Source organism: Camelus ferus, chromosome 6 (genome assembly GCF_009834535.1).
Source record: "Camelus ferus isolate YT-003-E chromosome 6, BCGSAC_Cfer_1.0, whole genome shotgun sequence".
NCBI classification, from domain to species: Eukaryota; Metazoa; Chordata; class Mammalia; order Artiodactyla; family Camelidae; genus Camelus; species Camelus ferus.
This window is the reverse complement of record NC_045701.1, coordinates 30,017,374-30,039,318: the sequence shown is the minus strand read 5'-3', so window position 1 is coordinate 30,039,318 and position 21,945 is coordinate 30,017,374. Positions and strand designations below refer to the sequence as shown.

At 38.1% G+C, this 21,945-nt stretch overlaps 1 protein-coding gene across 2 annotated transcripts; it reads left to right on the top strand.

Annotated features, from left to right (window-relative positions):
• The first annotated feature begins 1,730 nt into the window (after positions 1 to 1,730).
• TTC5 (tetratricopeptide repeat domain 5) lies at positions 1,731 to 21,006 on the top strand. Of its 2 annotated transcripts, none has more exons than XR_004320535.1 (10): positions 1,731 to 1,830; positions 5,038 to 5,170; positions 6,077 to 6,288; positions 6,679 to 6,829; positions 7,912 to 8,003; positions 10,017 to 10,073; positions 10,630 to 10,776; positions 10,956 to 11,170; positions 14,295 to 14,422; positions 17,140 to 21,006. XR_004320535.1 is itself a non-coding variant. In XM_006191218.2 (10 exons), exons 1-10 carry the CDS (start codon positions 1,780 to 1,782, stop codon positions 17,257 to 17,259), a joined length of 1,323 nt encoding a protein of 440 aa, XP_006191280.1. In that variant the 5' UTR covers positions 1,731 to 1,779; the 3' UTR covers positions 17,260 to 21,006. The 2 variants fall into 2 exon arrangements, 1 of the variants encoding a protein (XP_006191280.1); XM_006191218.2 differs by having other exon boundaries at positions 14,278 to 14,422.
• Positions 21,007 to 21,945: the final 939 nt, after the last annotated feature.

Here is a 21,945-nt window from a genome sequence, read left to right as displayed (position 1 = left end):
CTTGTTTGTCTTTATTAAACAGTGATCATTTCTGACTACTATCACAGAAAACTTATTTAAAATGTAGAGCCAAGGAAGAGATTTGAAGGACATTTTCAGTAACTTTCCATCCTGTTAGAGGCAAGACTTGAAATCATACTGTTTGCATAGGCAGAACATCAACGTTCTAGTTACGGTTTTTTTTTTCACATGTTTGTTGTGCAAGGTTGAGTTTAAACTTGCCTTTGTAGCTACATCTGTAAAGTGAGGTATTGAATTAAGTTATCCTTACAGCCCTTTTTTAACTCTTAGATTTTATGATTTATTGTTGGAGGCTTGGGAAGAACTACAATGGAATTACCCTAAATGCCAGATTCCATTGTTTTTTAGGTAATAAACTCATACTGAAATCATTTGAGGATGTTTTACATTCAGTCATTGCAGAAAGGCAAGTGAATACCCTTGCTTTACATAATTTAATAGCAAGCAAGTAATGTTTTCTTCTTTAGGGGTATATAATATAAAGTCTGTTCAAAAATATTTTTTACTGTACCCTGAAGTTTTTAACCTTTTATGGTGTCTGAGAAAGAGGATGAAAAAAATCTTGACTTAAAAGTTTTAAAACATTCCTCCCTATTTCATCACTCATTACACAGATTTTATAGATTACAAAATTTTTTCTCCCCTATACAGTTTTAAATTTTGTTGGAAAGTAGTTTGAAGAAATAATTTTATGTGCATTTATGATTTCTCCCCTGAATCTTTGCTTCCTCTTTTGTCAGGTTCACAGAATCAATTTGAAGTACAAGTAAGCTATAATTAAAACTAAAATGTAAAGAAAAACTGGTGGACTATTACATGATACTTTTTTAAAAAGTTATTTATTGAAGAGTTTAATACATTCACATGGTACAAATTCAAAAGGTACAAAAAAGGTATACAGTGAAAATTCTACCATTTACCCCTGTCCCCCAACCACTCACTTCCCCTTTCTGGAAGCAATTACTGTTGCTAGTGTCTTGTGCCTCTTTCAGAGATAGTCTTTTTTATTTAAAATACTTTTTTATTTAAAAATTATGTTTATCTTTGACTAGATAATACATGCACATGATAAAAAATTCAAAAGTGTACACAGTGCAATGTTCTTTGACTATTGACAACACTCAGTCCCCCTGTCTCTCCTCTCTAGAGACAGTCATTGTTTCTTCGTACCCTTCAGGATATAGTCTATCAGTATATAAGCATTATTAGTGTACTAATATATATACTATTAGTGTATAAGTGATGGCTTTCATAATGCCATCCTAAGTGTATTTAAATAGATTTATTAGGATGGTGTTCAAAATTATAAAATTACTTGTGTACAGAAAATCACTATAAAGTCTGGAAAACATTCAAATTACCTTACCATTGTACGAAACTTCCTTCAAAATTTTAAACTTATAACACAGGCGTCTACTATTTTAATCTGTCTTCTTCTTTTGGGTATTATAATCTTGGTATAAGTAAACAGGCAGATATGAAACAAAATATGCATGAACCAATATGAGAACGTTGTTTCCAGGATTTGGAGAAGAAACAAGTTTATGAACTCAGAAGTAATTACAGACCAGGTCCTTTGAGCTATACGCATTGGATTAAGTTGGTTTGGAGCGACGCCCTTCCTTGAAAATCAGCCCCTTTACTCAGGTGCAGTTAAGCCTCCAGACCTCTAGATGTCGCTGTGGCTCCACGATGGGGGTAGGTGTGAGTCTCTGTGGTTATAAAGTTAGGGGCGGAGAAGCCGAGGGTGGCTGGGAAATGATGGCTGATGAAGAGGAAGAAGTCAGGGAGATCGTGCAGAAATTGCAGGTGGGGCCAAAGGTTAAAGTCTGTTTCTGCGTTTGTTCTTGGGAAGAAGTAGAGAGCCCAGTTTATGCAGTACCAGTGAATTCCTTGGCATATTCCGGACGCTGCTTGTGTCCGTGTGGTTACTGTAACTACTCGAAGGTGCAGCCGCAGCCTGCTAAGGGGAGACCCGCGGACTAGGGGAGGGACGCAACCCGTTAGTGTTGGGAACTCCTGCTGCTGACCTGACTGCTCTCAGTTTCAGTCCTGCAGGGAGGAGGATTTGCTGCTTCTAACTTTATTCCTGTGCATTCTTAGAGACTTTTATTCTGGATTCACCCATAACAAATAGCATACACTTGTGTATGGCAGATCTGCAGGAGCTAGTATCTGTCACATGTTTTGATCCCCACAAAGACCATTTCTTCATTACTTTTCTGTTTTTAAATTGACAACAATCACAGTAATGCCTTGAACCGCATGTATTCTGGTTACTCCCCTTAGAATTTGACAGTTTTGATTCTTTTCGCCTACTGTACAATTCCAGTTTGGGGTCTGATGCAGAGGGCTCCAGACTCCACCCAGTCCGTAGTTGACCGTGGTGACTGGAACAGTCTTGTACTTGGTAGGTAGGAGCTAACTTATTACTTGGCTCTTTACCTTTCTTTTAATAACCGAAGATTTCTCTTAAATTTCAGAAACTCAGTTCTTTGAGTTCTAAGACAGATTTAAACATTAGACTTATGACGGGCTTCTAACTTTCTTAAAGGCTTCTACTGCAAAAGTTTAAACTTTGGTGAGATTTGGCTTTTTTTTTTTTTGAGATTTGTTTCTTGAGCAGATTAAAATAATAACATTTTTTTAAAGTGTGAGCTTTATCCCACATCCAGTTGACTTGGATTAATTTAATTTTATTCCTTAGTGTGACTGACTGAAATCAGAGATTCTCAATCTTGGCTCCATATTATAAACATTGTGTGTGTGTATGTATATTTGTATATGTGTAGAAAAAAACCTGAAAAGGTAAACAAAACAATAGTTATCACTGAGGTTATTGGTGTGATTACGAGAAATTTTTACTTTGTATTTTTTACATCGTACCTATTTGGATTTTAACAACTTATATATATAGATTTTGGTGAGAAGAAAGTTATTAAAAATGTTTACTCCAGCAAAACAAACCAACAACAAATCTATACAATTTTGTACATGTTTGCTGTAACAGGTAAAAACAGTAAGACCTCTATAATTCTTATAATTCAAAAGGAAATGGGTTGTAATTTTTGCTGAGAATTGTATTTTCCCGCTTTCATTTGTGATAGATGCCCTGAGCCGCTAGGTGCAGGATACTTGGGGTATCTTGAGGGTGGTGGGGAAGGTGCAGGAATGGAATAGGGGAATGGAGTAGAGAGAGGAAAAGGATAGTGGTGTTGCTGTTCATGAGGATGGTGATAAGCTTTATTACGTTGTTATAGACATTTTAGGGTAGAAGGAATGTAAAAAGGGTATTTCTCAAAGTGTGTTTTATAGATCATTTTTATTAAAGTCATATAGGGTGCTTGTTCAAATACTGAATTTTGAGTTCTGCTAGAACTACTAAAATCAGAATCTCTGTAGGCTGGGTCCTAGAAGTAATACACACAATAAAACTTGAAAAGCATGGTTGCAAGAGGTGCTTGTCTAATTTCATTCCAGGTAGGATTTTAAATTAAGTATAGTACATAAGTATTTGTTAGAGAAAGGGAGATTCATTAGTTAATGAGAGCTTATCATGTCCGAGGCCCTGTTGTAGTGCTCAGGTGTAGCTCTAAACAAAACAGATTAAGATCCTCTCATCATGGAGTTTACATTCCAGTGGTGGAGACAGAAAAGGAACAATTAATGCACAGGCCACATAATTCCAAATAAGTGCAATGAAGGAAAATAGAAGTGTGATTTAACAGTGGGGCAGAGGAGGAAGGGTTACTTTTGTTGGAGTAGTCAGGGAAAGCCTCTATGAGAAGTTCACATTTGAACTGAGATCTAAATAATGATAAGGAATGAGCCCTGCAAAAGTCTGGGGAAAGAGTATCCAGGCAGAGGGAACAGCATGTGTAAAGTGGGGTTGTGCTTAGCAGATTTGAGGAACTGAGTGAAAGCCACTGTGGCTTGAGTTTTATAGGAGGGAGAGTGGCAGGAAGTGAAGTTTGTGGTGGGCTGCATAGTGGGAGGTCAGATCATACAGTCTTCTAGGCCATAATAAGGAGCTGGATTTTATTCTGACCGCAGTGGGAAACTATCTGAGGATTTGTGATATGATGTACATTTTGTAAGGTCACTCCAACTATGGTGAGGAGAATGGGAAAGAGAAGTAAGATGAATTTAGAAGCAATTGAAATGGTCCAAGCAAGTAATGATGCTGATTTAGTTGAAGATAGTCCTAGAGAGATGAAGACAGGCGGATGGATTTGGGATGTGCTGTGGAGGTAGTTGATAAGACTTGGTAGGATTGGATTATACCTGTCTGCTGCTGTTTTGTTTTAGGAAAGAATAGATAATGGAAAAGCTTTGACTGGTGTCACAGGAAGACTCAGAGGTAGAGATATTTAAGAGGAAAGAGAACATTTACTTGTAAAGAGTGCAAGAGAGCCAGAAGGTGACTTAACAAAACAAAGGAAACAAACAAAAAAACCTACAAGAAACAAAACTGCAAAAAACACCAAGTTTATCAAGGTTAAGTCAGTTTGTTGTGGAAAACGACTCTCACATGTTTATGTTCACAAAGGTCATGTATTTTCAGATCCTGGCATAGGGAAAATGAGGCATAAGGGATTTTTTTTGTTAGGAAGTCCAGTTTTAAGGGTAAATTCCAAAGTTTTATACTTTGGGGACCAGTACCAGTTAGGATGATCTTATTAACTTTGTTTTATCTCAAGTTGCAAAGTGTTTCCTCCCTCTTGACTATAGTATGTGAAATGCTTAGTCATATTGGAAGCTCTGTTGGGACTGGGAGATAAAGAACTAACATCATGCTATATAGGCTGGCTTGGAATAATGAGAGTGGGCTGGGACACTGGCTACTTTCCCTCATGACCTCTGGGATTTTGATAGACCTGTCTATGTGCCTCTTGTCATTCCTAGGTGGGACAGAGAATCAGCATTTCTAGGCCAGAAGCTGGTATGGCTAGCCAGTCTCAAATTTACTTGTCTGGTATCCTCTCCACTTAATAGCACCATCCTTATACTTCCTAGGAACTGGTGGATCAGCTCTATTCATTTCGAGAGTGCTATTTCGAGACACATAGTGTTGAGGATGCTGGGAGGAAGCAACAGGATGTGCGGGAGGAGATGGAGAAGACCCTGCAGCAGATGGAGGAAGTAATGGGTATGAGTCCCAAAAGAGCATGCAACCTCCGGTCCCTCACTGAAATGTAATGGAGTTTTGCTCACTTTCTGTTAGACTCTTCGGTGTCCTATTTGTGGCTGCTACAAGATGGTACAACAGAATATCTCTTCCAAGGGCGCCTGTGCAGGATGGCAACCTTTCGGTTCCCTAAACTCCATTCCCAAATGCCATGAAATAAAAGAGCGTACTTGTTGCTTGATTACTATTGCTTAACTGACCTTTCTGTCTCTAATTTCTTTTACTTCCAGATCAACTTAAATGATGACCATGGTCATTATCTTTCTAAATCACTACTTCATGCATTTAATCGCATCCTTTTGTCTGCTTCTTTGCTTAAGTATCTTCAAAGATTCCTACTATTGACTGGTTGAAGTTCAAACCCCTTCCCCTGGTATTCAAGTCTATATTGTCTGACTCTTTTTTCCCCCCTACCCTTATCTCTGACTATTTACAGAGGAATTTGTTTCATTCATGTTGAACCATCCATTCTCCCACGAACATGCCACATGTATTTCTGCCTTTGTTTACATCATTTTTCTCCCTGGAATGTCTTGTCTTTCTCCTCACTTTTTAAAGCCCACTCATTGGGTGTATGCCATATGCTTCTTTTCACTGTTGTTTTAATTTTCTATGCATATGCTTTGTCCTCTCCACTAGATTGTAGGCCCTTCAAAGGTGGGGATGATGCTTTCTCTGTTACCCTGCTTTCTAACACAGAACTCTGTATATGGTAGGTTTTCAATAAATGGTTTGATCACAAAGATTTTCCTCAACTGTTTGATTCCTAGAGCTGGCATGGGATTATTCCTTGAGAGAAAGTACCCTGGTCTTACCTGTAAGACTGCCTGAGTTTCCACTTTCCTTTATCTTTGCCCTTCCTCCTAGGTTCTGTCCAGGGCAAGGCACAGGTTCTGATGCTAACTGGGAAGGCACTGAATGTGACTCCTGACTATAGCCCTAAGGCTGAGGAGCTTCTATCAAAGGCTGTGAAGCTGGAGCCCAAGCTGGTGGAAGCCTGGAACCAGTTGGGTGAGGTGTACTGGAAGAAAGGGGATGTTGCCGCTGCCCACACCTGCTTCTCAGGAGCCCTCACCCATGTGAGCCGCCCACTGTGCCCTCAGAAAACACAGATGGGAAGGGTGGGATTTCTTTGGTTCTGTGAGTTTCCCTAGGACATGAATACCAGAGTGGAACTGTAATTGGAACTAGGAGAACAGAATCAGAAGGGAGGAAGGGTCAGGGAGCAGACCTGGATGAGGAGAACAGGGGCAGGGACCTGAGAAAGGAAGAGGAAGATGGGATCAGGGTCAGGGTAGATGAGAAGTGAAGTTAGCAGCCAAGCTGCTCCTTGTAGATGGGGGTCTAAGATACAGATGGCAATAAAAATTAAGATGAAAAATTAGGTTTAGAAGAAGATTGAGAAAGAATAGACCTGGAAAGAGGAAATAGAGTCAGGAAGGTTGAGTGTATGCCTTCTTCATTTGCAGTGCAAGAACAAAGTCTCCCTTCAAAACCTGTCAATGGTGCTTCGCCAGCTGCGGACTGACTCTGGAGATGAACATTCTCGCCACGTCATGGACAGCGTCCAACAGGCTAAGTTGGCTGTGCAGATGGACATCCTTGATGGCCGCTCCTGGTGTGAGTGCTCTCAAAAGATCTCAGCAGGTTTCTAGAGCAGTGGTGCTCAGCCGTAGTTGCACACCAGGATTACCTGGAGCCCATCTATTGACTCTTATGTGTGAAGCCAGGGCATCTTTGCTTTGAAGAAGCCCGAAAGGTGTTTTGAAGAACCACTATTCTAGGAACTCTTGGATCTTTTCATCTAGGAGAGGAGGCTTATGTTTTCACATAAGCAAGCCAGGGCCTTTGTGCAGTCTTGGAATTTCTCTTCTGGGTCCATGTTTGCCTCTTATCCCAGTGGAATTTGGGGTATACTAAGTATAGTATAGTGTCATCGCTGTTTGTTTTAGACATGAGGCCTTTTTATAGACTTTTGAGGGTGACCAAAATAGTTACACTTTGAACTTGGGCTCTGAGATGATCCATCACTGTGTTTCTTAGTTTTTTCCCCCAGCCCTTTGGTGGGACAGGATGGCTAGAGTGGGCTGGAGTTGTGCATTTCCCTTCTCCCATATGGAAGACTGGAACCAGCTGGAGTTGGTTATTTCCCTTCCTTAGGTCAGTTATGTTCTGATGATACCCCAGCAGGTCAGGCTCCGATTAACTAGTTTCTTCTGACGGCAAGCCTTGTTAAGAGTGGAGTGCTCTAGCATATTTCAAAATGTGTCCTTTGTGCCCTCTGCTGGAAGTATGAGGGTATTTTTCTCTGATATTTGCTGTGGGAAACTGGTCGAGTCCTGGAGGTAAAGCTCACAATATTGCAAGGGCTTCCTTATGACTGGGACCGCTGGAGTTTTTAACTCCCAGGCTTGTCTGCACTGAGCCTCCAGAGTTTGTCAATTACAGTTCAGGTTTTCCTACCCCAGCACTGCGCCCGTGGCAGCTTGTGAGTTTCTGCTCTGGGAATCCATAACTCCCCGTATTTGCCTGTCTGTCTACCCAGTTTTGGGGGCAGCGGTTTGCCCTGTGTTGTCCTCTTTCTTACGCATCTGAGAAGAGCTGTGGATTTTTTAGTCTGTTCAGCTTTTTACTTATTTGAATAGAGCGGCAACTTCAGGCTCCTTTCATGCAGAAACAGAAACCCTGTGTTACTCTTTCAGATATTCTGGGGAATGCATATCTGTCTCTCTACTTCAACACTGGCCAGAACCCTAAGATCTCCCAGCAAGCCCTCAGTGCCTATGCCCAAGCAGTAAGTATTTATGGCCACTCAGGCCAGATATAGAGAGGCAGCAACAGAAGCAAGAGTGCTGTTCAATCTTCCTTGTGGCTCTTTAGCAAGCAGCATGGGCAGTGTTTGATGGCATCCAGTGTGTGTGGTTTTGCAAAGCTGGGTCTGCAGAGGTGATGTCTTTCTTTTTATAACTTGAGTATTCGCAACCACTTGCAGTGTGTGCCTCAGTGCTAGGTAGCTCCCTGAGCTGTCTAGATTTCTTACAGGCATGTGTAACCAAATCACAGAGCCCATCCCAACATGGTCATCTCTTTTAGTGAGAAAAAGTCTTTGTTAAAATAATGCTTATTTGTGTACATTTTTAAAGAAAAATAAAACCTCTGATACTTAGGTATAAATTAAGTGTTATCCCCAGATCAACCATAGATAGTATGGCTCTGGATTTCCCACAGGCTTAAATAGAAAACAGCATGTAGCCCACTCTGCATTATTTCCTAGGGATTAATTCACTGGAGCTCATGCTTTGCTTAGGTTTTCAGGCTATTTTTATTTGATAGTCACTTGCATGGGGGATTTCCTTAATGCTTTGAGTGCCTAACTGCTCACTGTTACAAGTTCATATTGGCCTTCTGAACACTTTCTATTTAGGCCTCATTTTCACCTTTTCCTTTCTTTTGACATAGAGAATTGCTTTTTAACCTACCATTACTTATTTTGCTCTGAGGGGCAGAATAAAGAACACAGCTGCCTTATATTTACATTTGCAGTTTAGAGGTTGTTCTTGTTTTTTTTTTTTTTTTTTCTGTCTTCCCACAGAAACATTATTCACAGCCTGAAGTGCAAAACATAGCCATTTTTAATAAGCACAGTCAATTTAACCACAGAATGTCTACGAGAATTATAGCTTTAAAAATACAACCAATTTTTATATTTCAAAAATAACTCAAATTACTTTCTTACAAAGTACACTTCTGATACTGTTTGTTTGGCATTACCCTGGTTGCACTCTGGGGCAGCCATACCTGGGAGCTGTGGGCGCACACGTGCCCTCACCGCGGTAATGATGACTGCAGCTCACTTGGTGCGACTCACACTCACCACAGAGGAACACACAGTAATAAAGTGGCTTTTCAAAAAGTGACAACTACAACTTCCTCACATACTCTACGTGTCACTCTGTAGCCTTAATGGCAACATTTAACTCAGCCCGACCTGTGTAGCCAGCAGGACTGTTCTTTTTTCAATCAGGAAACTTTTCAGGCAAAGTTGTTTTATTTTACTCTAATTCCTTAATCTGGTAAGTGTTTACATTTTAAGGCATAATGTAATGTCCTTCTTTAAAATTTTTTATTTGGCTTCTACTAAATAATTGCTTTTAACTCTTAATTCCTTCATTCAGACCTGCATTTTTAAACATATTTGAACTAACCATTTAAACAATTCTAATTCATGTTTGTGCTTTTGCAATGTGCCAGGTAATGAACAGAATTAAAAAAAAAATAAAATGGCCATAGCTGTGAATATAGCCAGGGGCTTTTTCACAGTACATCTGTCTGCAGTGTCATATGGTTTCTGACCATCTGTTTAAATTAGAGAATCAGAATTTGACCTTCACTATGTGTTTTAAAGGGGCTTGTATCTAGAAACATGATTCTGTTTGTATCTGGAGCCGGGCTTATTGGTAGAGGAAATGCATTAAATTGACACCATTTCTTTCCTAGAATTTTCCTCATTTATACCAGCATCTCATTATTATAAAATTTTTGAAAATCAGATACCAATCACATATTTCTTCTATCTTATTGCATGGATAAATTATAGTCATATTTTAAAGTCTCATGCACATACAAAACCCTTACATCCTCGAGGTTTCAGGGACTGAGTGATATGTGCCACACAAGCAGTTACTGTATAACAGTGTGGGTATAGGAACATTTTGACAAGCAGGGAGAGGAGGTTTAGGACATGTTATGCATGGCCATTCTTAAGACTGAGACAGGAGCCACTAATGATCTTTTTATCCCACTGTAGGAGAAGGTTGACAGGACAGCTTCCAGCAATCCTGATCTTCATCTGAACAGGGCCACGGTAAAGAAAAAAATGTCATTTATGTGAGGGAGTGGTCATCTGAAGGTCAAATAAATAAGACATCTAGGTCTTAGTCTGTGAGGATAAGTGAGTATTCTTAGGGACAAGTTTGGGTACAAACTGCAAGAGGAAAGCCAAACTATTTCTAGGAAAAGCTAGCTTAGTTTGATTAAAGTACCTGGAGGGAAAGGAAACGGGCCTGAGGAGGTGGGAAGGTGAATTGAGGATGGGGCACAGTTTAGAAGACTTCTCTGACATGTTCATTATAAACATACAGATAGACTCACCCAATATATGCAACTTAGCTGCTTTAGAGTTTGGAAGTTAGCTTCTTTGAAATGATTCCATCTTTGGGGTTGTGATCACCTTGGCCAGGAAGAAGGGTGAAAGGTGTTAATTAGCTCTTCAGGCTGTTCATTTGTAGAAGAGGAAAACAACTGGGAAGGAAAATAATTTATTTCTCTAGATTTCTAGCCCACTGTGCTGTTACTGCCCCCAGCATAGGTTGTGTTAAATACACTTATAATCAGGAGGTTTCTGGTTACTTCTTGTGCAGTTACATAAATATGAAGAGAATTACGGGGAGGCCCTGGAGGGCTTCTCTCGGGCTGCAGCACTGGACCCTGCCTGGTCAGAGCCCTGGCAACGAGAGCAACAACTCCTGGAATTCCTGAATAGATTAACCAGCCTCCTAGAGAGCAAGGTAAAGATGTCCAAAGGCTGAATCCTGCTTTTTTATTCTGCTGCAGGTCAGTAAAATAAGAATCAAATAAGCCTCAGTAGTAGTGACCCTACGGAAGTGGGTAGGTGGGAGGGAAGGACTAGGCTCCCAAGGAGAGTGAGTATCTCCCAGCTTCTTACCTATTTCCTTTTCCTTTGCAGGGAAAGGTGAAGACCAAAAAGTTACAGAGCATGCTGGGAAGCTTGCGCCCAGCCCATCTAGGCCCTTGTGGTGATGGGCGCTATCAGTCAGCCTCTGGGCAGAAGGTGACCCTGGAGCACAAGCCACTGAGTGCTCTGCAGCCTGGTGTAAACAGTGGGGCTGTGGTCCTGGGGAAGGTGGTGTTCAGCCTTACCACGGAGGAGAAAGTCCCCTTGTGAGTTTCTCTTGCCTTTCCTCTTTTTCATCCTTTTGAACCAAGTGTTCTCATTTCCTGGCCTTTCTCTGGAAGTTGAGGACATTGTTAGTGGTCAGAGATTAGTGAGTTCTTCTTCCTTCTGTGACTGTCTCAAGAGCAGGTACTGTCTAAGTGATGCCTAGCAATCTCTCTGTAGGTTCTGTCACCACCCATTTTTTCCCTGAGCTTGATGTTCTGTGGACTCCTACATCAGTAGCTGAAATTTGACAGCTGCATTTTTTATAAGGCAGATGGAAACCTTAAAATTCTCCTATTTCTTTGTGTTTTCATAATCATAGAAGTTGAAGGAAGAAGAATTCTTAGTCCTGTTTGCACTTAGGTATGCCTAAGCGGTTCTGGAAGATGAGCTTTGAGTTTGAATTTAAGGCCTATGGGGAGATTCTCTCAGATGTTACTCAGCAAATATTTATTGAACACCAGCTATATGTGTTGTAGAGAGTTAAAAAAAAATGCACCCAAGTGAAGGGTGCTTATAGTCTAGCAGAGGAAATGAGTTAAGAATATTCATTTAGAAATTTTTTGGCTCATGACTAATTAGGGTTTAGTCAGTGCCATCACTCCTTGGTCTTTCACTCACTTTCTAATTCCTGGTTGACTGGTTTCCTTTTTCTGTTTTCTACTGACGTTTTTTTTTCTGGGATCACCAGTGTCTGATCCAGTGGCTTCTACCACATGGCTCCGTAACACTCTGACTGATCTCTCACTAGTCCCTTTCATATACCTCTGCTCTGCTCAAACTAAAATACTCACAGCTTCCATTGTATGCCTGATTTTTCTCCATTTTCAGGGTGTGTGCATTTGATGAAGAGCAAGAAGATAGTTGAACAAAGGTTAGTTACTAGAGCAGACCCTAGAGCTAAGAGGAATGAGAAAGAAATATAGACACAGGTGGGTTTTAGGGGCCCTTGAGAACAAATATGTTGCCATTGCTTGGTTTCTCTTTTTCTGCCCAATTTCTAAACGTTAAGTTCCAGGAGGACTCTGTTTTTATTCCTTGCCTCTTTTCTCTCTATACGAGGATGGCAGATTGGTGCTGACTTTGATTACTTGACAGTGGCTGCCCGACTGTGTAGGAGGCTTTGAGTAGTTTTACCAGGAGAATGCTTGATTGCAGTTTACTGTGAATTCAGGTGTCCCAAGTGATGGCACGAACGTGGATTCTTCGCTGTCTCGTTTGTAGGTCATCTCGTTTGGTGATGTCCTGTAAACCCAAGGCTTTCACTACCTCCTCTATGCCCACAGATTTATCTCAGCCCAGGCCTCATTTCCAAGTTTTGGATGCCCAGTTGCCTCTGGGCTCTAATCAGAAATCTGTAACTCAGTATCTTCAAAATTACTCACCTCATCTTTCTCTCTCATCCTGTTTCTACCTGAATTCTTAGTCAATCAGTGGTACCATATCTACCCAGTCACTTAATTAAGACTTATGGAAGCTTTAGACTTCTCCATTCTCCTGCATTGCAGTTACCAAGCCCAATAGATGAGCCTTTTTGTCCTTATTTCCCTGTCTCTTCTAATATAACTCAGCCTCTTACCACTTCTCCAGACAATCTCCCGACTCCCTGTTTCTTCTCCATTGTTCTGCAGTCCAGAGAAATATTTTTCAGATGCAGATATGACCATTGCTATTTCTTATTTAAAATCCCATACTCATAGTATGTAGCTTTCAGGATTAAGTTTGAATTCCTTAGCCTAGCTTAGCATTCAAAGCTCTTTATGATTTTTTTCCCTGCCTCCCTCTGTCCATTATCTTCTGTCACTTTCCCACATGGGGTTAACCATGGGATTATTTTGTAGGTTTCAGAACAGCTATTTTCATGTGCCTTGCCTTTACACAGAGTTAGCGTGCCTGGATAATCCTTTTGCTGCTTCCTGATATGGATAACATTTTCCCCCCTAACATTTTTATCATAAAAATTTTAAAACATATAGCAAAATTGAAAGAATTTTACAGTGAACATTTATGTATCCAATTACCTATATTCTACTATTAATATTTTACTATTCTTAGTTTATCATATATCTATACCCCTGTTCATCCACTGATCCATCTTATTTTTGGTGCATTTCAAAGTAAATTGCAGACATTAGTATACTTTCCTCTAAATAATTCAGCATGCAGTCATTAACTTGAATTCAATATATGTTTATAATTTTCTTCTTTTTATGTAAAATTTGCATGCAATGAAATCTACAAATCTTAGGGTGCATTTGCTAAGCTTTGACAAATGCATACACCTATGTAACCCAAACGCCTAGTGAGATAGAGAACATTACCGCCACCTCAGGAAGTTGTCTCATGTTCCCTCCCAGTTAAGCCCTATTCCCATCCCCTCAGAGGTTTTTTATTTCCACTGAGGATTAGTTTTCCTGTTTTAACCCAGCTAATTTTTCATTCTTTAAATTCATTTGAAGGGTCTCCTCTTCCAGGAAACCTTCCCAGCTTTCCTTTGATTTAGACATTTCTCCTCTGGGCTCCCACAGCCTAGCCTTTGGCCTTACTGAATTCAACACAAGGGAAAAGCTATTCTGGCACCTACTGCAGTTGTACTGGAAGTGATGGATTGATTGTTTGACACCCACTAGACTTTAAGCTCACTCATAGCTGAATTGGTGTCTTATTACTTAACATAGTGCTTGACAGAAAATGAGTATTCAGTGAAAGTTTGTGGAATTAAATTGACAGTGACGGTTAGAGAGTTTGATGAAGGTGGTGATAGTTAAATTGACAGAATAGGAATAATGTTCAGTTGCAACATTTCTAGCTAGTTCATTATTAATATTTGAATGGCCTCAGTGTGCATGTGTCCCAAGTTCTTGGCACAGTGACTGATAAGTTTTGTGCAGGTTCACTAAAGATATTATATATCTAAGAAAAATGAACACTCAGATGTACATAGTGGATGATGGTACCGTCATAGATTTTGTACGTAAGAAACTGAGAAAGCATTTTTTTATTTTGCTAACATTTTAAAACCACTGTTTCTGCTTTTCTTTCCTGCCCACTCCCCTGCCCCATCCCCTCCTTTTTTTTTTTTTTCTCTTAACCCATCTTAACCTGGAAGTACATTTGGCCTGGTAGATTCAGATGGACCTTGCTATGCAGTGATGGTGTATAATATGGTGCAGAGTTGGGGAGTGCTCATCGGGGACTCTGTAGCCATCCCTGAGCCTAACCTTCGACTTCACCGAATTCAGCACAAGGGAAAGGTGAGTGATGGCTAAGATTCTTTCTCAACTCATAGGCTCAGAAAGTGGGACCAAGTTTATCTCTTTTAAAAAATACATATAAAGTAGTGTATATATATGTGTGTGTGAGCTGTATAATATATATATACACACACACACACACACACACACACACATATATATGTATATATATACGTATATATGTAATCTATTCTGTACTAAAAAGCTGTACTAGAAAGTAGGTTTTTTTAATTAAAAAACTACTGGTAAAGATACAAAAAGAATTTTAAAAATGGACTGAACAGACAGAGAAAGACAAATACATATATTACTTATATGTGAAATCTAAAAAAGCTGAACTTGGGAAAAAGAGAGTAGAATGGTGGTTATTCCAGGGGTGGGCGAATTGGGGAGGTGTTGTTTAAGGGTACAAACTTGCAACCAGTAGATAAATAAGTCCCGGAGAGCTCATGCACAGCATAGTGATTATAGACCACAATATGATATTACAAACTTCACAGTTGCCAAGAGACTAGCGCTTAATTGTTCCCACCACAAATAAGAAATGATAAATATGTGCTGTGATAGAGCTGTTAGCTAATGCAAAGGCAGTAATCACATTGCAGTATATAAATATATCAAATCAACACATTGTACACCTTAAACTTACATAATATGTCAATATTTTCCATATAAATACATTTTTTAAAATGGACTGAAATACTGTTAACTCTGATGTTATTACGGTTAACAGTTTGGTATGTAAACCTCCATTCTTTTCATAAATATACACACATTCATATGTATGTTTTTAAATATGAGTGGAAAATTAGATACAAATGTTTGTGAACATTTCCTCTATTTTTACATATTCTTTAACATTGTTTTGAATTGACACATAGAGGTGGTGATGAAGACGATGATGATAGTTAACATTACTGGACAATTAACTGATGCGAGACACTGTGCTAAGAGCTTTGCTCCCTTCACTGGCTCTTTTAATCCTCACAAAAACGCTGCAAGAGTAGTTTTTAAAAAATAATTTAAAAAAACTGAATTACAGTTGATTTATAATATTAGTTTCAGGTGTACAGCAAAGTGATTTTAATATATATATATATATATATATATAATATATATATATATATACACACACACACACATATATATATCCTTTTTCAGATTCTTTCCCATTCTAGGTTATTACAGGATATTGAATATAGTTCCTTGTGCTATATAGTAGGTCCTTGTTTATCTATAAGAGTAGGTATTTAACTACTTTTTCTCCATTTAGATTAAGGGTCAGCAGAATATGGCCGACTGAGCGTGACCAACAGGCTCATTGCCTGTTTGCTAATGGCCTGTGAGCCAAGGATGGTTTCTGTATTTTTAAATGAAAACAGTTGAAAGAAGAAGAATAATTTATGATACATGGAAATTAGAGAAAATTCAGATTTCAGTGTTTGTAACTAAATTTCTTTTTTAAAACAAAGTACACTCATTTGTTTACTTTTGTCTGTGGCTGCTTTTGCACTGCAGTGTCACAGTTGAATAGTTCTGTGACAGAGGCCATATGACCCACATAGCCTAAAAGATTTATTATTTGGCCCTTTACAAAAAAACTTGCTGACCTCAGATCTAGATTATTTCTAATTTTTTCTTATTATAAAAGTATCATAGTAAATATTTTTATTTCTACCCATATCCATGATTGTTAAATGAATTTAATTAATTCATTAAAGAAATTAAATAAATTTCTAAGATAGAACTCTGGCTCCAGAGGGTATGCAGAATTCTAGGACTTGATATGTATTGCCAAATTATTTTTTGGAATATGTTTGTACCAGTTATTACCAACAGTGGATGTAAATAATTGTTTTTCCATAGTTTTCTTCACAACTCTATATAGAAACCTTTGAAAAATTATTTGCTGGTTTTACATGGAAGGTACATGGGTTTGGTTTCTTGATTATTGGTGAGGTTGAAAATTTTATCAAATATTTATTGACTATATTCCTTTTATAAATTGCCTTTTTTTTTTTTTTTTGGTCACTTGTCCATATCCTGTTAGGAGGTTTAAAAATATTGATTTATGAGAACTCTTTAATTTACTTTGACTTAAATGAGACTACTTTACTCTCCAAATAGAACATTTTTTTTTTGGGTAAAGATCTTTTAATGACATGTTTTACAACTTAAAGTACAATTTGAACTGATAAAGTGAGCTGGTATTTTCTGTTAGGGAAATGTCTGAGCCTGCATTCTGTTAATTCCTCCTGATATAAAGGGAGAAGTAAGTCTAATTTATATTTGGTAGATTAATTTATGGCCTTACAAACACTTGAACTAAGAGTTTCTCAGAATTTCCATTGGCTCTGGCTGGCTGCATGTGGTTATAATTGTCGATAAACACTGTGGGAAGGGCAGATTCTGTAGAGCTGATGAGACCCTTTGGTTGAGCAGTGTCAGCATCCTGTCTTTTTTGAATCAGAGGATTGTCCCATTCTTGTAGTGACAATACTGGCACCTTACCTGACCCAGATTTTCCTTCTGAAGATTGAAAATGGTAAAATTACATCCCCTTTGTTAGCTCAGTTTTGTTTAATAAAAGATGGAGGTAAGGGGTGTTATCTATTGGGGAGTGGATGGGGAAGAAAATCACAGGTGGTGTATCCCTGTGCTGGAGTTTCTTCTATCTTAGGATCTGTAATGAGCTTCTGTATATTTGTCTTTTCTAGGACTATTCCTTTTCCAGCATTCGCGTGGAGACGCCCCTCCTGCTCGTGGTGAATGGGAAGCCTCAGGGCTCCAGCAGCCAGGCTGCTGCCACAGTGGCATCGCGGCCACAGTGTGAATGACCCTCTCTGGCTTGCATGCTAACGAGGGAGTGGAGGCGAGGAGATAAGCTCAAGGTCACTTGGCAGCCCGACCAGCCACATCCAGTGACTCAACTGGAATTGGGGGGATGTTTTAGATGATGACTTTCCCTTCCTCTGCCTTGTAAGACACGATGTGTCCCTTCTTCTCTGTTGTTATGTTCACCTCTCTCTGGGGCCACACGCTTCCCTGTTATATCTCTCCTGCCTCTTTTATTGCTCTTCTGTGTTTTAGACAAAGAGCATGGAAATTGGTAGAAGTGTTGGGACCTTGCCATGGGACAGAGTCCCCAAGGTTCCTGTTCTTGCCTCCTTCCTGAGCCTCGTGTGTATATATCATTTCAGTATTTATTGCTAAGCGAGGGGGCTTAATTTTTTAATGGCTTAGTTTTTGAGCAATTTTATTTTATTTTTATTTTTAAAATTTAGGTCCTTCCCCTCCTTTGGGGCTGGAACAGAATTAAATTTGTTTGGAAAAAAAATAATACTGTGTAGTTTGGCCTGTTTCATTCTCTCCAGGCTTGGACTCTTGGTTTTAGGATCCCTTTAATCTATTATAGTAGTACCCCCTCCCTGCCTTTATTTCTTTATACAAAGTAGTTTATTTCTCTCCCAGCTAAAAGATTTCTGGCAATAGGCAGCCCAGGGCAGGAATGGCAGCTTCACAAAATTGTTGGGAACCAGCTTCCTTCCATTTCCCCATTCTCTCATCCCGAAGGGTGGCCCTTATCATAGGCCAAGAGGACAGCAGCACTCTTCTAATAGTGTTTCTGGGCTGAGAGACCAGAGAGAGCTAGATACTCTTTTGATTCTAATGATACATTTTATAACAGTTTCTTTTAACATCCTGTGGAAAAATGGGAAAAATGTGTGGAAGGGATTATTAACCAACCTGAATGGTTATAACCAGAGAGTACATTAATGGATACAGATTGATTTGGAAGACTTCTAGTGATATGGCTCAGGTCTTTGTCCTTGGTCCAGTCCTGTTCAACTGTTGATCAGTGACCTGAATATCATTGATGACTCATTCAATTTGTGAAGAATGTAAAATGCAGAGAACTCCACAGAGAATGGATGATAGAATAAGCATCAGTCTATCTTTTAAAGTCTATTCTTTTGGTCCAGAAAGGCCAACTGTTTGAGGTGTATCTTCAACATCATGCCTGAAATATTATTGGAATTTAGTAGACAGGATAAAGTCAGTATGAGTAACCAGTATGATACAGTTGCAGCACTTTTTGGACTATACCAATGAATCTGCTAGCCAGAGAGAGTTTTTAATACTGTGTTTGTCACAACACATGTGGAACCTTGTATTTAGTTCTGGTTGTTGATTTTGAGGCCTAGAGTCATGGAAGTATGATCAAGAACTTGAAAGGATGTAAAATAACTTGAGAAATGGTTGAAAGCAATTGGGGAGGAGGGGTGTGATGGGGTGTGTATGTTAGAATCAGTAGAGAGGCAATCCAATAACTGTTCCCCTTTTACTCAAGTCCTGAGACAATCTGACATGTTTATGTTGAGCCAAACAATAGAAAGACGGCCAGTAGGTGGTAGCAGCAGAGCTTAAAAGATTTTATGATGAAATATATGTACAAATGAGAATACAAAGTATGTATGTACAGATTAAAGAGTAATTAGAATATACCTGTGAAAATGTCCACCTGGCTTAAAAACTAGAACATCACTAGTATCTCAGAAGCCCTGTGTGCCTCTCCATGATCTCATTTCATTTTTGTTTACAAATATATCTCATTGTATGATTATGCTACAGTGTATTCATCCTACTGTTAAAGGACATTTGGGGTTTTTTTTTTTTTTTTTTTGCTATTAAGGCAGTACATTATTAATATTCTGTACATGTCCTAATATGTAAGTGCAAGAGTTCCTTTTATAGCAGTGGTTCTCTAACAGTGCTCCTAGACCAAGAGCATCAGTGTCACCTGAAGCTTCTTAGAAATGCAAATGCTCAGGTCTCTGTCCCCGAATTAGAAATTCTGGGGAAGAGTTTAGCAATCTGTGTTTAACAAATCCTCCAGGCAATTTTGATGCATACTAATGTGTGAGAACCAGTGTTTCAGAGTATAGGCACAAGAATAGAATTGCTGGAGTTACATGTGCTCAACTTTTTTGAGAAACAGCAAACCTTTCCAAAGTGGTTGTACCAATTTATGTCTCTTCTGTCAGTGTGTTCCGCATCCTCATCTATGTTGTCTTACGTTCTAGGGTTCCCAAATATAGGAGGTTTGAGTGATATTCCCCTGTAGCCTTAATGAGCATTTCTCTCACTGTTAATGGGTTTGAGCATCTTCCCACATATTTAACAAGCCACTAATATTTTCTCATGATACAATGCCTATTCGTGCCTTTGCCCACTTCTGTATTGGATTTCAGATTGATTTGTAGGATTTATTTATCTCCTGTGGTAATCTTTTGTCATTTTATGTACTGCAAACATCTTAAGAGTTTTTAGCTTGTCTTTTTTTTAACTCTCTGTATTGGATCTTTTGTTGAACAAAACTGAACTTAATTTCAGTGTTATTGAATTTATCAATATTTTCTTTTATGGTTAGTGCTATTTGTGTATTAAGAAGTCCTCCCTATCCTGAAGTCAAAGACATTTCCCCTCTATTGTTTTATGAATTATCATTTTGCCCTTTTCTTTCATTATGGACTTTCTTTATGTGGTGATGTAGGTATATAATTTTTTTTTCATGAGTAATTAATTGGCCCAGCACCTTTTATTAAAGATTCATCCTTTACCCACTAATCTTTAAAGCCCCATTTATCTTACACCAACTTGCCATATACAGTATGTAGGTCTGTTTCTGAACTCTTTTGATCTGACCTATTCTGGTCTATTTTTTATTTCTATTCCAATACCATATTGTCTTATAGTTTTATGAAAAGTCAGTATCCAATCAGAATAACAGTGGGCCATGTTGTTCTTAACAAGTGGCCCATTTACATTTTAGAATCAGTTTCTGAATTTTTAAGAAAAACTCCTCTGGGATTTTGGTTGGGATTCTATTGAATTTATAGATCAATTTAGGAAGAATAGATGTATTTATACCTATTTTATCCATAATTTTCTTCATTGTTTAAGTTTTCATGGTTGTTCAGTGTAATTGTATACTTTTTCTGAAAGTCTTATTTATCTTTTATTAGATTTATTCCTAGATGCTTCATAGTTTTTTATGCTATTGTAAATAGTAGAATTTTAAAAATTACATTTGCTAACTATGCTTGGGAATATACAGTTGGCTATTTTTCATATTTTTTTTGTAGCTATGACCTTTTTAGAACTCTCTCATTCTAATAATTTGATTCCTTTGAATTTTCAGTGTATAAATAACAACTGTTTTGTATTTTCCTTTCCAGTCTTTTTGCCTTTTATTTTGTTTTCTTTTCTGCAGCAGTTCGGATCTCTAGTATGCTGAATACAAGTGATGATTGCAAGCATCATTGTCTTGTTCCTGTACTTAAAGGAAATATTTTCAAAATTTCAATATTAAGTAAGATGTTTGTTGTATGGTTATTACATATTCTTGCTTTCAGATATCAAGCCTGTTTGAGTTTTTATTATGAAAAGTTCATTACATTTTATCTGATGCTTTTGTTGAGGTGGCAGATGATTTTTTTTTTCTTTTAATCTGTTAATGTGGTGGATTAGAGTACTCCACTTTTCATTAATAAACCAAACTTGCATTCTTGGGACAAACCTTATTTGGCCAGGATATGTAATTTTTTATACATTGCTGGAATTACTTGTGTAATATTTAGGATTTCATATCTGTGGGTCACAAATGATATTAGTTTATGAGTCTATACTCTGTTTCTGAATCTGTTCTAGTCTAGTTTTGGTATTAAATTTATGCTAGCTTCATACAATGTGTAGAATGTTTCTCCTGTATGTTTATTTGAAAAGTTTATATAAAATCAGCTTATCTTTTTTTGGTAGAAGTTTCCTGTAAAATCATCAGTACTGGCATTTTCTTTACGGAAACATTAACTACTGATTTAAATTGTTTAATGTTTATTGCATTCAATTATTTAAGCTTTCTCTTGATTCAGTTTTGATATTTTGAATTTTTTAGTAATTTATCCATTTCATTTACGTTTTCAAATTTACTCTTCTAAATATTCGTAGTATGTCCCTAATTTTTTATTCTCTTTGGCATCAGTAATTTGGTTCCTTTTTTCTCTACTGGTGTTGTTTATTTGCACCTTATCTCTTCTCCTTCAGCTTTTTGCCTCTTGCAAGTCTTCAGAGAACTTGACTTTGTTTACCCTCATCTTTTGTATATTTTTTCCTATTTCATTAGTTTTAATTTTTATCTTCATAATATCCTTTTTTCACCTTCTTTATAAGAGTGCTTATTCATGAGCTGGGATATAGTTTTTATACCTGATAGGCAACATGACACTTCATTGTTTTAAATTTGCATTCCTTTATTTGTGACGTTGAGCATCTTTTAATAAAAATACTTGTTAGCTACTTATAAATTTGATGTAGAATGTAAAGAGGCCATCCAAGACTGAGGAAACTATATTAAAGAAAAAAAAATTAGGGAGATATGTTTAGGAAATGATATAGCACTTTGTACATCATATATTATGTGGCACATATTGTATTATGATTACTTGATTATATGGTTTGAACTC

Coding starts and splice junctions, on each gene's coding strand:
- TTC5 (XM_006191218.2), top strand. CDS start 1,780: ATGATGGCTGATGAAGAGGAAGAAGTCAGGGAGATCGTGCAGAAATTG. Junction 6,289..6,678: donor TCTCAGGAGCCCTCACCCAT/GTGAGCCGCCCA, acceptor CTTCATTTGCAG/TGCAAGAACAAAGTCTCCCT. Junction 6,830..7,911: donor CCTTGATGGCCGCTCCTGGT/GTGAGTGCTCTC, acceptor TTACTCTTTCAG/ATATTCTGGGGAATGCATAT.